Consider the following 16,720-nt stretch of genomic DNA (forward strand, 5'->3'; position numbering starts at 1 on the left):
ACTAATTAATCAGCAGAGTTTAAATTAGTCTTGACATGAATTTGGAGATTATGCATTACTTGCTTAAACCTCCTAGCATCTTGCCCCTTTCTAAAAGTTGAACATAAGGACTATATTGTTTGTTCTAACCATCCGTCCAAATGTGAAATATTTTATGTAACAGTCTAAACGTATCTGAAAAGTAAACTTTCTACTTGAATTCAGTGAGTACAGTGGTTTGACATCCTTAGCAAAGTAGGTGAATGAGCTTTTTCAAATTAATAGTGTAAATTAGCAAGTAAATATGTATATGCTTTAAATTTTAATTTGCTTAGAACTTTGAGCTTCTACTTTAAAAATCTTTAGAATTTTAAATATGACTTATTTATAGGGTACTTTTTTAGCCCAAACCCTACCCTAGAGCAGATTTAATATCTTAATAAAATTATCAAAACAAAAGTCAATATTATGAATATTTTAGTTAAAAGCTATATAATTTGCTTCTTCCCTGTTAATCAGTGAGGTTTGATAATGTACCTCTAAACAACTTCAAAAGGAAACAAAAGCCAAAAAAATTGTTTTGTGTTGGTAGCTGCCATATTTAGAAATTTCTATGAGAATTCGTTGAGGTTTTAATCATATTGCTCAGTCATATTTTAGTGAAAATTACAAGGTATTAAATATATTAAGAACAACCTGCTAACAACTAGTCTTCTCTTGAAATCATTGTTTAATCTTATTTAGTCTTAAGAATTGGAGAATTTCTATTTACAGACTGTGAAATTCATAAATATTTCATTAAAAAATGCATACTTGAGCCCATGAATAAAGTATATATATACAATAGTAATTTTTGTTAAAAGTGAGGTTTCTTTACCATTGGTGATTATTAAATGATTAAATGTAATTAGTATTTCATTGTCTTATAAAAGTAATTTGAATGTGAAAATTATATTGTGCCTTTTAAAACAACGTTGTAGATCATTGAGTTGTTTTCAAGGTAGTAGACATATAAATGTAATATAAGTGTAATAGATATGATATATAAAATGTAAGTATAATATACTTATTAATATCACCTACTTGGTAATCTAATTACAGTAATTTTAAATCTAGAGGTTACTACCTTTCTATACTATTATGACTTATTTGTCAGATAATTAATGCTTTTTGAAACTAAAACACTCCAGATATTCTAGTCACCCTCATTTTACATGAGGAAAGTTTGATTTTTTTAAAAAGTATATTACCTAAGAAGATATTTATGCTTGCAGCTTTATAATCATTTTTTTCTATGAGTCAAAATTTAAATATTGTTTTTAAATTTTTCTTCATGATTTTTTCCATTTTACTTACAATTTTTCTGCATGACAACAGTAACGTAGGTGCCCATTGTGAGAAAATCTCATCATTAAATCAAGTAGGCTTCAGAAATATAGCAAGCCAAAAATGTCATTAGTTTAAAAACTTGTACTGTTATTGTGTTAAAATTGGATTTTTTATTGCCCAATCTCACACAATTGATGGCATCAGTTCACCATCCATTTACTGGATTTTTGTCTAGCCTTGCACACAGTAGGGTAGGGAATATTATTATGTCTGTGAAAAATCTAACTGTGTTGCATCTTTATATGTTAATCAGATTAGTAATGTTTTTATGCTGACCAATGCAACATGCATCAGTAACTCAACCTGAAGACTTTTATATATGCATCTAATTTGTTAACATTTAGATCAGTGTAGATCCCGTCTTCCTTGGCTAATAACCAAGCAGCTCAGGTTTAGTTCATGTCAGACACTATCCTCCTCATTGTATTACTCTCATCTACTAGACTGTGGAGTTTCTTTTTTGGTTTTTGTTTTGTTTTGTTTTGAGACAGAGTTTCGCTCTTGTCGCTCAGGCTGGAGTGCAATGGCATGATCTCAGCTCACTGCAACTTCCACCTCCCAGGTTTAAGCGTTTCTGCTGCCTCAGCCTCCCTAGTAGCTGGGATTACAGGTGCCCGCCACCACACCTGGCTGATTTTTGTATTTGTAGTAGAGATGGAGTTTCACCATGTTGGCCGGGCTGGGCTGGAACTGCTGACCTCAGATGATCCACCTGTTGTGGCCTCTCCAAGTGCTGGGATTACAGGCGTGAGCCACCACACCCGACCCTTTGCTTTGTTTTAACTGGTGATTTCTGTAAAATACTTGGCCTAAATTGGCCACTTAATGCATGGTAATAGGTATTTCTTCTTTCTGGATAAGGTGGCACCAGTGAATTTATTTGTAAGATTACTATATATTCAGGCTTTGTTTTAATTTGTATAAGTTTGATAATTGTATTAAAACTACAAGTGCATTTTGAGTACTTTGTAGGTTGCTGCCAGGTATTTAAAATAATGAATAAGCTTAGGACTCTGTCCTCAGGGCTGTCTTTTGGTAAGTGGGGATTTAATAATTTGAAAATTAAATCTACTTTTAAACAGTTTCTCCCTTCCCATGGAAATTCAAAAATATCTGTGCAGTAAGAGTGACACACTGTGGCAAGAGAGGGATACTTCAGATGCTGACTGTTTTTGAAAGAAAAAAGTCCTTTGAATAGTCACTCGAGGTTTTAAAGAAGAGATCATGATTAGGGCCATATTGATGAGTTTTTTTCATGTAATTATTTAGAAAGTAGCAGTTAGCTTTTTTACTTTCTTCCTTCTGAAAAGAGATTTATCATTTTTTGAAAACGATTTGTTTTACCTAAAATTGAAACAGTATTTGTGGAAATGAAAAAGTAAAGTTTACCCCAAATTCTACCAAAGATACCCACCATTTAAGATGTTTTGAGCATCATCTATTTATGTATACATTTGGCAGAATCATCTTTTCTGTGCTTTTCAGTAACTTCAGATTTACTATTAGATCCCACATTTATAGGGTACTTTGTATTTCTTAAATCTATTTTGGGGGAAAGTTAAGTAACTTACAGGATTAAGTGATTTTTGTGTTCCGAAAACAGTAACATGGTGGCAGCAGTGTTCTTACACCTTTCCTTAAGAGAGAGCCCCTCTTTCCCCCTCCCCAAATTAATGAAGATATTAACTATTTGATTTCTTTACTTTCTGTTAATGTTTATACTTTTATTATTTACACATACACTTAGATTAACAAATAATTCTATAGGCTTGTTCTCTCCCCCCAAAAAATCCATATCCACCCTTTTCCCCAACCTGTTGCCCATGGTGCAGATAACTTCTTTCATGACTTTTTGTCTGATTGTTCTGATCACCTCCATATCTTTATGTAATATAATTATGATGCACTTTTTGTCATTTTGTCTAAAATGACGTTAAGTTGATAGATAATTTATCTACTCAACGTTGTAGACAATAGGATTTAACTCTCACTGTCTACCTCACTTCACATACTCATTTTCTGTTCCCCAGTTCTATTAATATATGTTAACATGGTGATTTTGAAGATCATTTTTAGTGTCTGCATTGTTAAGACTATGCAGATTCCTTTCATAGATGAACCATGTAGTATACTACATGTTTTTTTTTTCTCTCATTTTTTTTTCTAGTTATTATTTGTCTTGGTTTTTCTGTTTATTTTCTTATATACTTGTCATTATGTCAACTCTAAAGTCTTTTCCAGTTGCCTAAATTTCCTGTCAGATTTTTTTTTCTTTTCCTTTTTCTTTTTCTTTTTTCAGACAGTCTCGCTCTGTCACCCAGGCTAGAGTGCAGTGATGAGATCTCAGCTAACTGCAATCTCCGCCTCCCAGGTTCAAGCGATTCTCCTGCCTCACCTTGCTGAGTGGTTGGGATTACAGACGTCTACCACCACGTTTGGCTAATTTTTTGTGTTTTTAGTAGAAACGGAGTTTCACCATGTTGGCCAGGCTGGTCTCGAACTCCTGACCTCAAGTGATCCGTTCACCTCCACCTCCCAGGGTGCTGGGATTACAGGCATGAGCCACTGCACCTGGGCCTGAGATTTTAGACACCTCTCGTAATCTGTCAGTTTCATCTTTTTTAGAAAATCAGGAATTTTATCACCTGCTCCAATTTGGACTAGTTACATTGTAGGCCAGCTTATCAGTTGTGGCCTTAGGATTTCATTTTCCTGACATCCTGGAGAATCTTTTTGTCTCTCTCATTTTGAATCTCTTGTTTCTGAATTCAGTGCATGCCACTTTTTTTATTCCATTGGTTTTGTAAGTGCATACTAGGTGATAGGTGAATAATATAGTGAAGCTAGATTACCTGATTTTGAATTCATGTCTGCCATTTTCTAACAGCTTACATATCTGTAAGCAAACATCTGTAAGTGGGGTGTAATTATAGTGCCTACCTGTGGGAAAGTCTAAAAATGAAATGCCATCAGTTGCCTGACTCTTTAAAAACATTAGCTGCAGATATTCACAATAATTTGCACTGCAAGTGTCGTATATATTATTAATGAAATGCTGAGAAACTGTTGTTTTCTGTTTGTCCACTAAGTTCTAGCCGTATTGAATCGAACTTTTTAAAATCAAACCATTCTTCTTTTTTTTTTTGTTAAATCTCCATGCCCACCCTATAGCTTTTTATTTTTTATTTTTTTATTTTTATTTTTGAGATGGAGTCTTGCTCTGTCACCCAGGCTGGTTTGCAGTGGCCGGATCTCAGCTCACTGCAAGCTCCGCCTCCCGGGTTCACGCCATTCTCCTGCCTCAGCCTCCCGAGTAGCTGGGACTACAGGCGCCCGCCACTGCGCCCGGCTAGTTTTTTTGCAGTAGAGACGGGGTTTCACCGTGTTAGCCAGGATGGTCTCGATCTCCTGACCTCGTGATCCGCCCGTCTCGGCCTCCCAAAGTGCTGGGATTACAGGCTTGAGCCACCGCGCCCGGCCCCTATAGCTTTTTAAATCAGATTTATGGCCAGGCTTATGGACATATTACCCACAATATATTAAGACTGTTTTAGCCTCCCTTGTGATAGTTTGACAAAGCTCATTCCAATGGGCTATGAGCAGTGATACGTTACGACTTTCGGAAAGCGTTGTTTCTTCCTGCTGATAGAAGGGTCAGTATGATGGTGGATGTTGAGGTTATTGAAGCAACAGAGTTAAAAGAATCCTTAATTTTGGAACCAACATACCAAATCTGAATCAATTCTTCAGGTCTTTATTTACATGAGAGATGAATAACTTTCTTTTATTTAAACCCCTCATAGTTTGGGTTTACTGTCACAGCTGAATCAAATCATAGTAAATTCATCATTCAATTAAACTCTTTTTCCTTTGAAAAACTGTCTACTTCTGTTTTACCTTCCTGGTTAGTGGGTTGTTGTTAGATAGATCTAAATTCTAAATCAGCAACAGTCATTTTGATCATCTCTAAAGTTGGTTTACTTGTGTGGGAGGGGAGAGGTAGGGAGTGTTAGGGAGTCCTAAGGAGTTGTTCTGAAATTTCAACTTCAAAATAACCAAGAAGTGAAGTTCAGTTAAAAATCTCATGACCAACCCTTGACTGTTAAAGCATCCTGAAGTAAGAATGACCTTGCACTCCCCTTCATTGCCTCTCCCATTTTGTTATTACAAGAAATTTAAGCACACAATGTTATAGTATAATGAACCCCTATGTGTTTCTTCCATACTCTTGTCCACTTCCTTCCATCATATTATGTTGAAGCACATCTCAGATGTCATTTTATCCTTACAATTTTGAATATGTATCTCCTGAAGAAACTATAACATTATCATATCTAATAAAAATCATCAGTACTTTCTTAATATCAAAATATTCAGAATTCAAATTTCCAGTTGTCTCATAAATACCATAGTATTGGTTCATTTGTTTTATAGTTTGTTAGTTTGAATTAGGATCCAAGTAAGATCAACTCCCTGAGATTGCTTGATAGGTCTTTTAAGTCTTTTAATCTATAGGTTCCTCATCCCCCACTCTCTCCCCTTCTCTTTTTCCAGTTTTTGGTAAAGAAAGTGGGGCATTTGTTCTATAACTCCCCTGTCTAAACTTTTCTGATTATACCTCTCCAGTGTAGTTTAACATGTTCCACTGGACTAGTACTTTCTGTAAAATGATAATTAGAAAGTTAAATGGACCCACCAATATTATTACATAGTTAGTGATGTGTTCTTTCATCAGAAGACAGTAATATCTGATTGTTACTTTTTGTAACATTACCAGCTGTTGATGCTACATGTCTGAATCCATAATTCATTAGCCATTGCAAAATTAATAGTTTTTATTATTTTTTTATTTTATTTTGAGACAGTCTCTCACTCTGTCACTCAGGCTGGAGTGCAGTGGTGTGATCTTGGCTCACTGCAACCTGTGCCTCCCGAGTTCAAGAAATTCTTGTGCCTCAGCTTCCCGAATAGCTGGGATTACAGTCGTGCACCACCACACCCACTTAATTTTTGTATTTTTAGTAGAGGCAGGGTTTCACTGTGTTGGTCTTGAACTCCTGGAGCCTCAGATGATCCACCCACCTTGGCCCCCAAAGTGCTGGGATTACAGGTGTGAGCCATCCTGCCAGCCTGCAAAAATAATATTTTAATACTGTTATTGCTACTTCTTTAGGAATTATCTATAAAAGAACTTCCTTATATCTGCCACTCTAAATGTTGCTGTTTGTATGCAGAATTCAGAGTAAGTGTTTATTCTTTCCTTTAATTTTCCAGCTCTCAAAATAATGATTGGTCACCCCCACCTTTTAACCCTTTCTCGTGGCTTCCAAATGACCATAATTAATTTATGCTCTTAAAAAATAAGTAAAAGGAAGAAAATTTTTTTCATAAATAAAAAGACATCAAACTTAAATGTATAAATGGGACCACTTAAGTGAATTTGTGATTTATGTCTGCTATAATTTTTTTATATTAGGAAGTTTCAGCTATGAAGGAAATTTTATATTTCAGAAAGCTGTTCAGTGGCAGAAAATAATATAATGATTATTTTATAATAAAATAATTTTTATATTACAAAAATCATAAGATTAGATCACAATATACTAATTTTTTCAGAGTTACCTCTTGTATAACAAGCTTTTGAAAATATTTGAAGAATAGTAGTATATTCTTTTTTAAGTGAAAAAGAAATGAGACCTATAATTGCTTTATAAAGATTTAGTGTGCTTCAGCTTCACTTTGAATATATTCACTTAGTGTAATCTAACATTGGTTTTCGTAATAATGGTTGTGTGACTTACATGTTAGGAATCTTCACATTTTACTTTTAATCTGTTTCTCAGAAAATATTGGCTGTTACTTACCACTAAACTCGTACTATGCTTAGGCACTAACCTTCAGCAATACAGTAACATCTTTAGATATCTACTGAATTATGAATATGTAATTAGATGAGTATTTACCTCTCCGTGTGCTTCTGGCACATATCTTCAAAGCATAACTATTGTGAATAAAATTACACATTTATAACCACTGTGAATTAGCTACATATTTAATTACTCAGAACTGTCCATGAGAAATACTATAGAAATTATTTACCATGTGGTGTATTTTATACAAATTCATTATAATCAGTGAAAGATTAAGTAAGTCTGTTTGTTTGTTTGTTTGTTTGTTTTTGAGACAGGGTCTCTATCACCCAGGCTGGAGTGCAGTGGCGTCTTGGCTCATGGCAGCCTCTGACTCCCAGGCTCAAGCCATCGTCCCACCTCAGCCTCCTGAGTAGCTGGGACCACAGGCACATGCCACCACACCTGGCTAATTTTTGTGTTTTTGGTAGAGATGGAGTTCTGCCATGTTGCCAGGGTGGTCTTGAAATCCTGGGCTCAGACCATACTCCTGCCTTGGCCTCCCAACATGCTGGGATTAGATGAGCCACCGCACCTGGCCAGTTTATTGTTTTTTGTCAGTTAAAACTTACACTTTCCTTTTTGAAATTATTTCTTCCTTGGCTTCTCTGATACCACATCCTACATTTCTTCTTGCTTTGTCTATTTTAAAACGCTTTTAAATGTTGATGTTCTTCAGGGTTTTGCTCTCAGTCTTCTAATCTTGAATTTCATGTGCTTTTCCTTAGGTAATCTCATCAGCATCTTTGACTTTGATGGTCACCTGTGTGGCATCTTTTTCTCCAGCTTATATCTCCTCCCTAAGATACAGATCTTTATTTAACCACTGGCTCTATCTCCAAAATTTGGTAGCTATCCCAACTTTAATATATCCAGAAAGAGACTTCCCTTGCCAACTTGGTAAATTTTAATCTCAATAGATGGTACTACTAATCTGTTAGCATTGAAGCCAGAAGTCTGGGAGTTAGGCTTAACTCTTTTCACTCATCTCCCTACACTTAATGGATTCTACCTCCTAAAGATCATAAATCTATCAGTTTCTCTGTGTCCAACACAGGCCACTATTGTCTCTCAACTCAAAGCCACCTTAATAGTTTTTTGCTCTCAAACCTCCTTCACATTACTCTCATAGAGTTCTTTCTAAACAGGAACTCTCTAAAACCCTTCAGTAGCCTTTTGATGCCCGTAAGTTCAGTTTAGAACTCATCAACATGATTCATACCCTTACTGCCTTCCTGTTCAGACTTGTCTGTTGCTTCTCTAGGTTCTGACATGTGAATTTATCTTTCCATTAAAACAGTTCTTTTATTATTTCTGGCTTCTTACTCCATAAGGAATTCCTAGGTCTTAGATTTTATTAGTCTTTTTGTGATGAGTGCCCATGAACTTTTGTTATTTCCCTTGTTTATACCAGTGGTTATGCTTGAAATTGTTAACTTGTGTTTCCCAACGATCATAGGCCACAAGGACAGGGGCTGTGTCTATCTCCCAGATAATTCAACAGTTAGAGTAATTTCTGTTAAAAAAAAAAAAAAAAAAAAAAAAAAAAGAACTTAATAAATGGTAGTTGGTTACAGAAAAAAAAGTTTATTTTGAACTTTTAAGGTCTTAAATTATTTTATTTAGGGAGGTACTAGTTACAGTGAAAAGAGCATGGACTTTTTCTCTTACCCAGCTTTGTGATGTTAGAAATTGAACCTTAGTTTTTTCGTCTAGATTTGGTAGACTACTATTGGTGGTAGTTATGAGGATTTAATGAGTTACTGAATAAAAGGTATCTAATAGTGCCTAGCACCTAAATGGCACATAATGTATGTTCATTCCTTATTTTCTGATTAATTTGTTGGGTTTCTCTCACATATACATATATTACACACACATACTACAATCAGCATGAGATTGGTTTTTTGGCCTCTAATTTTTGGTTGCATTGAAAAATAAAAGTATTTTAGCTAAAAGTTCTGGTAGAACCTCCTTAAGACACTGATTCTTATCTATACTGCTGCTTATGTATAGATCTTTCCCCTGAAAAGCACAAAGTAGGGGGAGTGGAAGATCACATTGTGATTATGAATGTTGTCCCTGTGGAAAATGTAGAGTAGTGTGCAAATAAACTTAGTATTTTACAGTGCCATTTTTGAAGTGCTAAGAATAGATTGGATATTTTGTATATTTCCAAGTTATTCTGGGATAAATACGAAAATGTATATTGTTATAAACTGTGTTTTATTAAATTATCTTAAGTATATCCCTAAAGCACTTAATTACTATTGCTTGAGCTTTTCACTCAACTTAGAAATACTGTGATTACTTACAGTTGTTAATGTGATTCTTGTTATAACTTGGAAAAATATGCTAAATAGGATGACATGAATAAAAATCATGTGTGGTATTTTCCTAATAGATGGTTTTATTTTAGTTTCCTGTATTTAGTTCTGGCTTATGGGATTTTCATTTTTGCCCCAGATATTTCAGATAGCTTTTGGGCTTTCTCATCCTTTCCACTAAAAATATTTTTTGTCATTTTTTTAGGATATACATTTTCAGCTATCTATCTGAAAAATTCTAATTCTGATATAGCTTTTACGTATGAAATATTCAGTGCCTCCTTTTGAAAAATAAATACAACTGTGTTTTGAAAGAAGTTCTGTGAGTTTTCACAGAGAACTGTTTGTAGTGTTATGTTGAAACTAATTTTTAAAAACCTTATCTAATTATTGAATTGGTCATAGTTAACTTTTGATTCATGTAATATCTCTGCATGTAATAGTCTCTGGTTAGAAGTAAAATATCAAGTGACAAATAATTGGAGTTTTGAAAACTTGAAGGGCTACACTTTGATGATAGATGTGGAAAAATATCTTTTAAGAAGATTAATCTTAATATGTAATAGTCATAGGAAATGACACATAGAGGTGAGAGATCAGATTTGCAGTGACTACAAAAGTGAATTAGGTTTTGAAATGTTTCTAAAACCTTCATAGGAGATAGTAACAATTACTTGCTAGCGTTTCTCCTATAAGAGATTAGCTGCCAGGGTCAAAGTAACGAGTTTGGGATTATGCATTTTTTGAGGTAAGATATATTTTATTTTAACATAATGAGTTTGATATGTGACAGTAGAATATAAAAGTGAAACTTGTAGCAATTCAAATATAAACATGAAGAATCAGATTCTCTTAGTAGTTAACTATAAGCTCATTAAGTAAAGGTTTAAATTATCAAGCTTGTTTTCCTCATACAGAAATCAGGATTGCCTTTCTCTTTCCTAGATCTGAACTATTCAATTATTTTTCTTTTTATGCCATAGTTCACAAAGATGTCCAAAACTAATGGCTTATCAGAAGATTTGATATGGCATTGTAAAACACTGATCCAAGAAAGAGATGTAGTTATAAGGCTTATGAACAAATGTGAAGACATTTCAAATAAATTGACCAAACAAGTTACCATGCTTACTGGAAATGGAGGTGGATGGAACATAGAACAACCTTCCATTCTAAACCAAAGGTAATCTTTGTTGAATATATTTATTCATATTTTATCTCAATTGTATAAAATATCTGAACTTATTTATTTCTGTATCATGCCTAGAAAGTGATATGGCAACTAGTGGTAGGAGAGAATCCCCAGATTTTCTGTAATGGCACATAAGTGGACTATGAACTGGTTTTCATTCATTTCCCCCACCCCCAAGTAGGGTATTTTATTCTATCATATCATTATAAATTAAAGGGGGGGATGGTATGATGCTCTATGACCAGTGTCTTTTTTTGCCTGATAACAGATAATTGTTTATATAATCACAGAAAATGAAAAAGTGGTTTTAGCTATTCCTATATACAAATTTGATGTCCTAAAAAAATGTCAGCTGCCTAATTGCATCAGCGTAAAAATTGCTTTCCTATCCCATTTTCTTTTTAATCATAAATAAAATGAAATGATATCTCATACTGTGATGAAATGTTTTAAATGCTTTGATAAGGCCAGCTTTTTAAATCTCCTTTTGGGGTAGAAATACATTAGTAAGAGGAAGGACAGATACTTTGATTAAATAGACCATATAAGTCTACATGTTTCCCCAGTTTGCTACTTTCAATAAAATACTTGCCAGAATTCATGCAAAAAAAAAAAAAAATACCGTCTAGTGGCCAGTACATATTAAAATGGTTTTCGTAATTGTGATCACCCACATTTTGCATGTTGTTGGTGGATTGGGGTGGGGGAAATTGTGTTGAATTTCCTTTAAAAGTTTGTATATTTTTAAGTAATTTGGAGACTCAGAACTGTTTAGAATACTTCCCTTTTTTAAAAAATAATATAAAACTGTTAATAGTATGATGGTTATAGTGGCAAAACCATGGAAACAAATGGAGTTCCTAAAATTAGGGAATAATTGAAATGAATTATGGTATAGCCATACTTTGCAATGTTACACAACTTTCAAAATGAGTTACATCTGTTCAGAGTATTTCTGATAGTTAAGATTAGCAGTAGGATCTCATTAAAATTAATTGCCTTAGTTGCTGATTTTATTTACTTCTGATATTTTTCTAAGTTAATGATCAAAGCATATTTGCTGATCATTGGTTAATAATTTAAAATCAAGGTATGGAAAAAAAAAACAAGATGATTACTGGCCTTTAATAGTAAGCTACAATCTTTTCTGTGCCCTTCTAGGGTGCTATGGGATGATGTAGGGAAACGTGATGCAGTTCCCACAAAGAAGCTCTTTTCTCTGTTGCATAGAAAGAACTATATCAGCAAATTTCATCTCCTAAAAGTGTAGTTGGAGCTGCTGCTTCTTGTTCTCCAGCATTGGATATGGGGAGTTCTTCACTCTACAAGACTTACCCAGTTGAGTCTACTTTATCATAATTTGGATTTTTAAAAATCAAGTGCTTTATTGCATCACTTAAAAAATTTCTCTCTCAAAACCACATTCACAAAGTCCTGTTACTTGTAAATAGTTTGATCAGGTAATAAACTATCCTCCATTAGACTGAGGATTTTTTAAATGAAATACTTAATAGATGAGAAAAATAGTTGTTTTTTTTAAGTGCTTGTTGGATCTTATCCAAAGTACAACTTCTAAAACCTGTATAGATAGTCTCTTTAGAGCTTATTTAAGTGTACTTTTAGGGGTTACAATTTGTTATCTTAATTTTTGTTCTTCATCCAGGATAAGAGTTGCATAAGCAATTTTTACTTGGTGTACTGGCCAGGCATTGTGGGTACTTAGTATGTACACATTTAAAGTTGTTTCCTTGCTTTAGTAAAGGATTTATTAGGACAGGGGAAAATATTAGACTACCCTGATGAATACCTATCATGCGTGCATTTTTCTCTAAACAGAACATATTCTTCATAACAAAGTTTACTTTGCTACAGACTGTTGCAAATTTATGTGAATTGTAGAAGAAAGTTTGCCTTTTAGAAATATAGATATTCCAGAATTTCTCGTGAAAAATAAAATCTCTGTAGGGAAAAGTTAAAGTTTTCATATGTACTTCAAAAGCATTACATTCATAATCTTTATTTTAAAATGTCAAAATTTAAATTGCTTAAAATAGTGAGGGAAAAGAAAAAAATCCTTAGTATTTCTCCTGTTTTATTCTTACTAAAAACGTAGCCGTCTCTAAAATTCTAGTTAATTAATCCATAATTTATCAGCCTTAAACTAAAAAGATTTCTCACATGTTCAAAATACAATATATTTAATCATGTGTGTCTTGCCTTTTGAGCTAAATCTGCCAAGGTTCTTCTGATCTTGTTCATCCTGAACTTGAGAGTATGGTTCCTACCCTGTTCTTACACAGGAGCTCTGAGACCATTTGACAGTGATGCGAATGCAAATTAACACTGCAGATGTGGTTTCACTAACTCAAAAGTAGTAGGATGTAAATGTTTTAGTTTGAACATTTTTCTGTCAGTACAAACATGTTGTGGTAGTATTTGCAGCAGCCATGTCATACTTAACAGGACATAAACTTTTGGTTGGACAGCATCCCTAACCTGTTTTCTATGAACTACTTTAAACAAGTCTCTCTAGCTCTGTATTTCTTTATTTTAAACTCAAATTTAGCACATCATATGTACTCCTGTTATTTCTATTTTATGCCTTTCTCACCTTTGAAAATAATTTTGAAACTAGTTTCTCTGGCAGATTTAAACCCAGTTGAATTTTCAGACTGTGAGGAAATCATAGTAACACTAGAGGGAATTGTGTTTGTTTTTTTTCCCCTAACAAAACAATAACTTCAAAATAGCCTGTTGCCTCATTTTCTTTCATCATCTCAGAAAATCTTTAAATCACTTTTTTCCTTAGTGAGAGATAAAAAATCTTCAGTTTAGAGATATTTTAGTACTCTGTTGAGAAGAAAGCACTTATTCAGAAGACCTGAGCAAATCCTTTTGTTCTTACCAGCAAATTGGTGGTTCAGATTTATATTCAGTCATGAAAATTCTTAGAAAACTGTGAAGCATCGAAATAAATGGGAAGTATGATTATATAGCATCTAAATAATAGAACCAACTAGAAAAGAATATAGGTATCCTATTTTTAAATGTTATAATAAATGGGTTCAGAGTCTATCAAAATTACATTTTCTTTGGTCCTTTCACATGCTGAGAAAGGATCTGGAATTGGCAGCAGTTCTATGATAGTAAGCAACAAAGCTACTTGTAATTTAGACAAATCTAACAGAACAGCAAACATATATATACATTAATACTTTATATTTTTATAACATATTTCAATATAATAAAACCGTTTCATTTCCTGATCAAAACACCTTACCATCATTTCTTTGTGATTTTGAATAAAGCAATTTTATTTAAATTTTAAAAATCCATGTAGTAGTTTTTTAGATTTCATCATCATTTTTTAAAATTTCATGTTATAGTGAGTATTTTGACTCATTATAAATAGACTCTTTTCTCAATATATGTTGGTGATGAAGAATTTCAGTAATTTTTGTTTATTAAGATTTTTTCGTGGCCATTTGTGATAGGTCTTATGTTGAGATGGCATGTGTGCCCTCGGCTGCATTTATAAGTGATGTATGTCTACCTTATCAAGTTTCATTAGTCGTAAATTGTGAGCCTTATGTGAATAGGATGACTAAAGCATTGGGAAGGATGCATTAAAATAATGGAGAACTCAGTGTTGTGTTGACTGTAGGATGGGTGGGTCAGGATGAAAGAGAATTTTTTCATTTCTGCTATTTACTGGTTAAGTGCTGAGCTCTGGATCACACCTGGATTGGATACTGACACTACCATTGAAGATACAGATTTGGTTAGCTGCATGACCTTGAGCAGCTTATTTAACTTCTGTGAGCCCCAGTGAACTTCTCATCTGTAAAATGCAGATAATTAATATTTCCTATTTTTAATATGGATTAAATGAAATAATAATGTATATAAAGCCCATAGCATAGTCTGAAATATGGTAAATATTCCAGTTTTAGCATTTACTCTCACCGTTATAGTAGAAAGAATTCTTTTGGACCTGGAAATTAAAATATCTATGATAACATGTTATATTTATTATACTTTTATAGTAGTAGCATAGAAATTACATTGATTGGGAAAGCCAAAGACTTTTTATAAAAATTCAGCAAAAGAATTTAAAGACCTTCGAAATACTGCTTTTTCTCCTACCTATACTTTTAATTGTATTAAATGAGAAATGTTTTATAAGTTGCATAACCCCACAGTTAAAACATAGATTCTGATTTAAGATGGACATCATTCAAACTACCTGTTCTTCACTCAGTTCTAATTATGTCTTGATTTCAGAGTTTGATCTTTTAACAGTGTATTATACTATAGCTATGTCCAGACCCTTCCCTGTGTGCAAACAGGATATATGCAAGAGGAAATTAAGGGGACAGGATACAAGCTGGAGAATGGGAGGCATGACCTTGTCCTATGTTTTCGCATTAATGCAAGGTGTTCTAGTGAATATGAGAATAGGTTTTGGAGTGAGATCGGCATCCTGATTTAAAATCTTAGCCTTAACACTTTCTAGCTATGCAACCTCAGGCAAATTAAGTTTTTTTAATCTGTTAAAGTGATTTTAGTAACTACTTTATGGGATTTTTAAAGGGTTAAATGAGGTGATGTTTGAAAAATGATATCTGTGCCTATGTATAATAGATGTTCAATAAATGGTAACTGTTAATAGTTTTTAACCATTCGAACTATTGTTTTCATTCCTTCCTTTTTTTTTTTTTTTTTTTTTTTTGGATAATTGAGACAGGGTCTGGCTTGTCACCCAGGCTGAAGTGCAGTGGCATGATCTCAGCTCACTATAACTTCTGCCTCCCGGACTCAGGCTCAAGTGATCCTTCCACCTCAGTCTCTCCTAAGTAGCTAATTAGCTGGGACTACAAGCATACATCACCACGCCCGACTAATTTTTTTTGTATTTTTGGTAGAGACAGTGTTTTGTCATGTTGCCCAGGCTGGTCTCGAACTCCTGAGCTCAAGCAATCTGCCCACCACAGCCTCACAAAATGCTGGGATTACGGGCATGAGCCACTGTTGTCATTCCTTATAACTCTGCCGTATTACCTTCCAAACAATTCATTCTCAGGGATTAGTCTGTTTTTGTGTTTCCAAATTAAATAAGGTTTTTGACACTTGCATGCTACTTTCTACTCACTGATGTTCACTGTCCTTAAAACATCAGTGAACATCAGTGAGTAGAAAGTAGCATGCAAGTGTCAAATAATTTTGCTAAACATGTGCTGTGTACATTTGTACATAGTATGCACATAATACACACATACATGCGTGCTCCAGAATTATACATACCACTGATATTAGGAGTGATTGGCACACATTCAGAAAGTGTTTATTAAACCTACCTGGCCAAAGTAGCAAATTATGTTTGTGTTTTTTTTGTCTAATACTTTTAAGTTTTTTAATGTGCTAAAAATCAAATCAACACAATTCAATTTTCTAGTGTAAATACTAGCTTAGTAATATATTATCATACTTAATATTCTAATCATTTATGGAATTAATTTGGAGGTACTGTATTATGACCAAATATGGAAATGCTTGATTTTCCTTGCCAGAAGAAATAAATAAGAATAGAGAGTAAAGTTTGGGAAGATCTGAAAAATCATTTATGTCTTGGGTTCATTTTTTTAAGTAGGTGTACATTGCGTCTAACAGTTAAAAGGTAAGATTAGACCTAGGCATTTTAGTTTTTATGTACGTTGTAATAACTAATAGAAAACTAATAGAAATATAAATGTGTAATATTTGGTAACTCTCTCTTTACCAGTTTGTCACTCAAGCCCTATCAGAAGGTTGGTTTGAATTGGCTGGCATTGGTACATAAACATGGACTTAATGGCATTTTGGCAGATGAAATGGTAAGTGTACTTTATTTCTAGGATTTGTTGTTCAAAATGTCATTAAAAGGT

At 33.6% G+C, this 16,720-nt stretch overlaps 1 protein-coding gene across 10 annotated transcripts in view; it reads left to right on the forward strand.

Annotated features, from left to right (window-relative positions):
- Positions 1 to 16,720, forward strand: part of SMARCAD1 (SWI/SNF-related, matrix-associated actin-dependent regulator of chromatin, subfamily a, containing DEAD/H box 1) — an 85,879-nt gene that overhangs the window by 49,266 nt on the left and 19,893 nt on the right. For all 10 annotated transcript variants that reach the window (XR_004182799.1, XM_031664607.1, XM_031664610.1 and 7 more), the window contains 2 exons: positions 10,588 to 10,787; positions 16,579 to 16,669. Coding sequence is in view for 9 of the 10 variants with exons in the window: in XM_031664607.1 (XP_031520467.1) it covers positions 10,588 to 10,787; positions 16,579 to 16,669 (291 nt within the window). In the remaining variant the exon portion in view is untranslated. The remainder of the gene's footprint in view (positions 1 to 10,587; positions 10,788 to 16,578; positions 16,670 to 16,720) is intronic.

The sequence above is a fragment of the Papio anubis genome, chromosome 3 (genome assembly GCF_008728515.1).
Source record: "Papio anubis isolate 15944 chromosome 3, Panubis1.0, whole genome shotgun sequence".
Classification (NCBI taxonomy): Eukaryota; Metazoa; Chordata; class Mammalia; order Primates; family Cercopithecidae; genus Papio; species Papio anubis.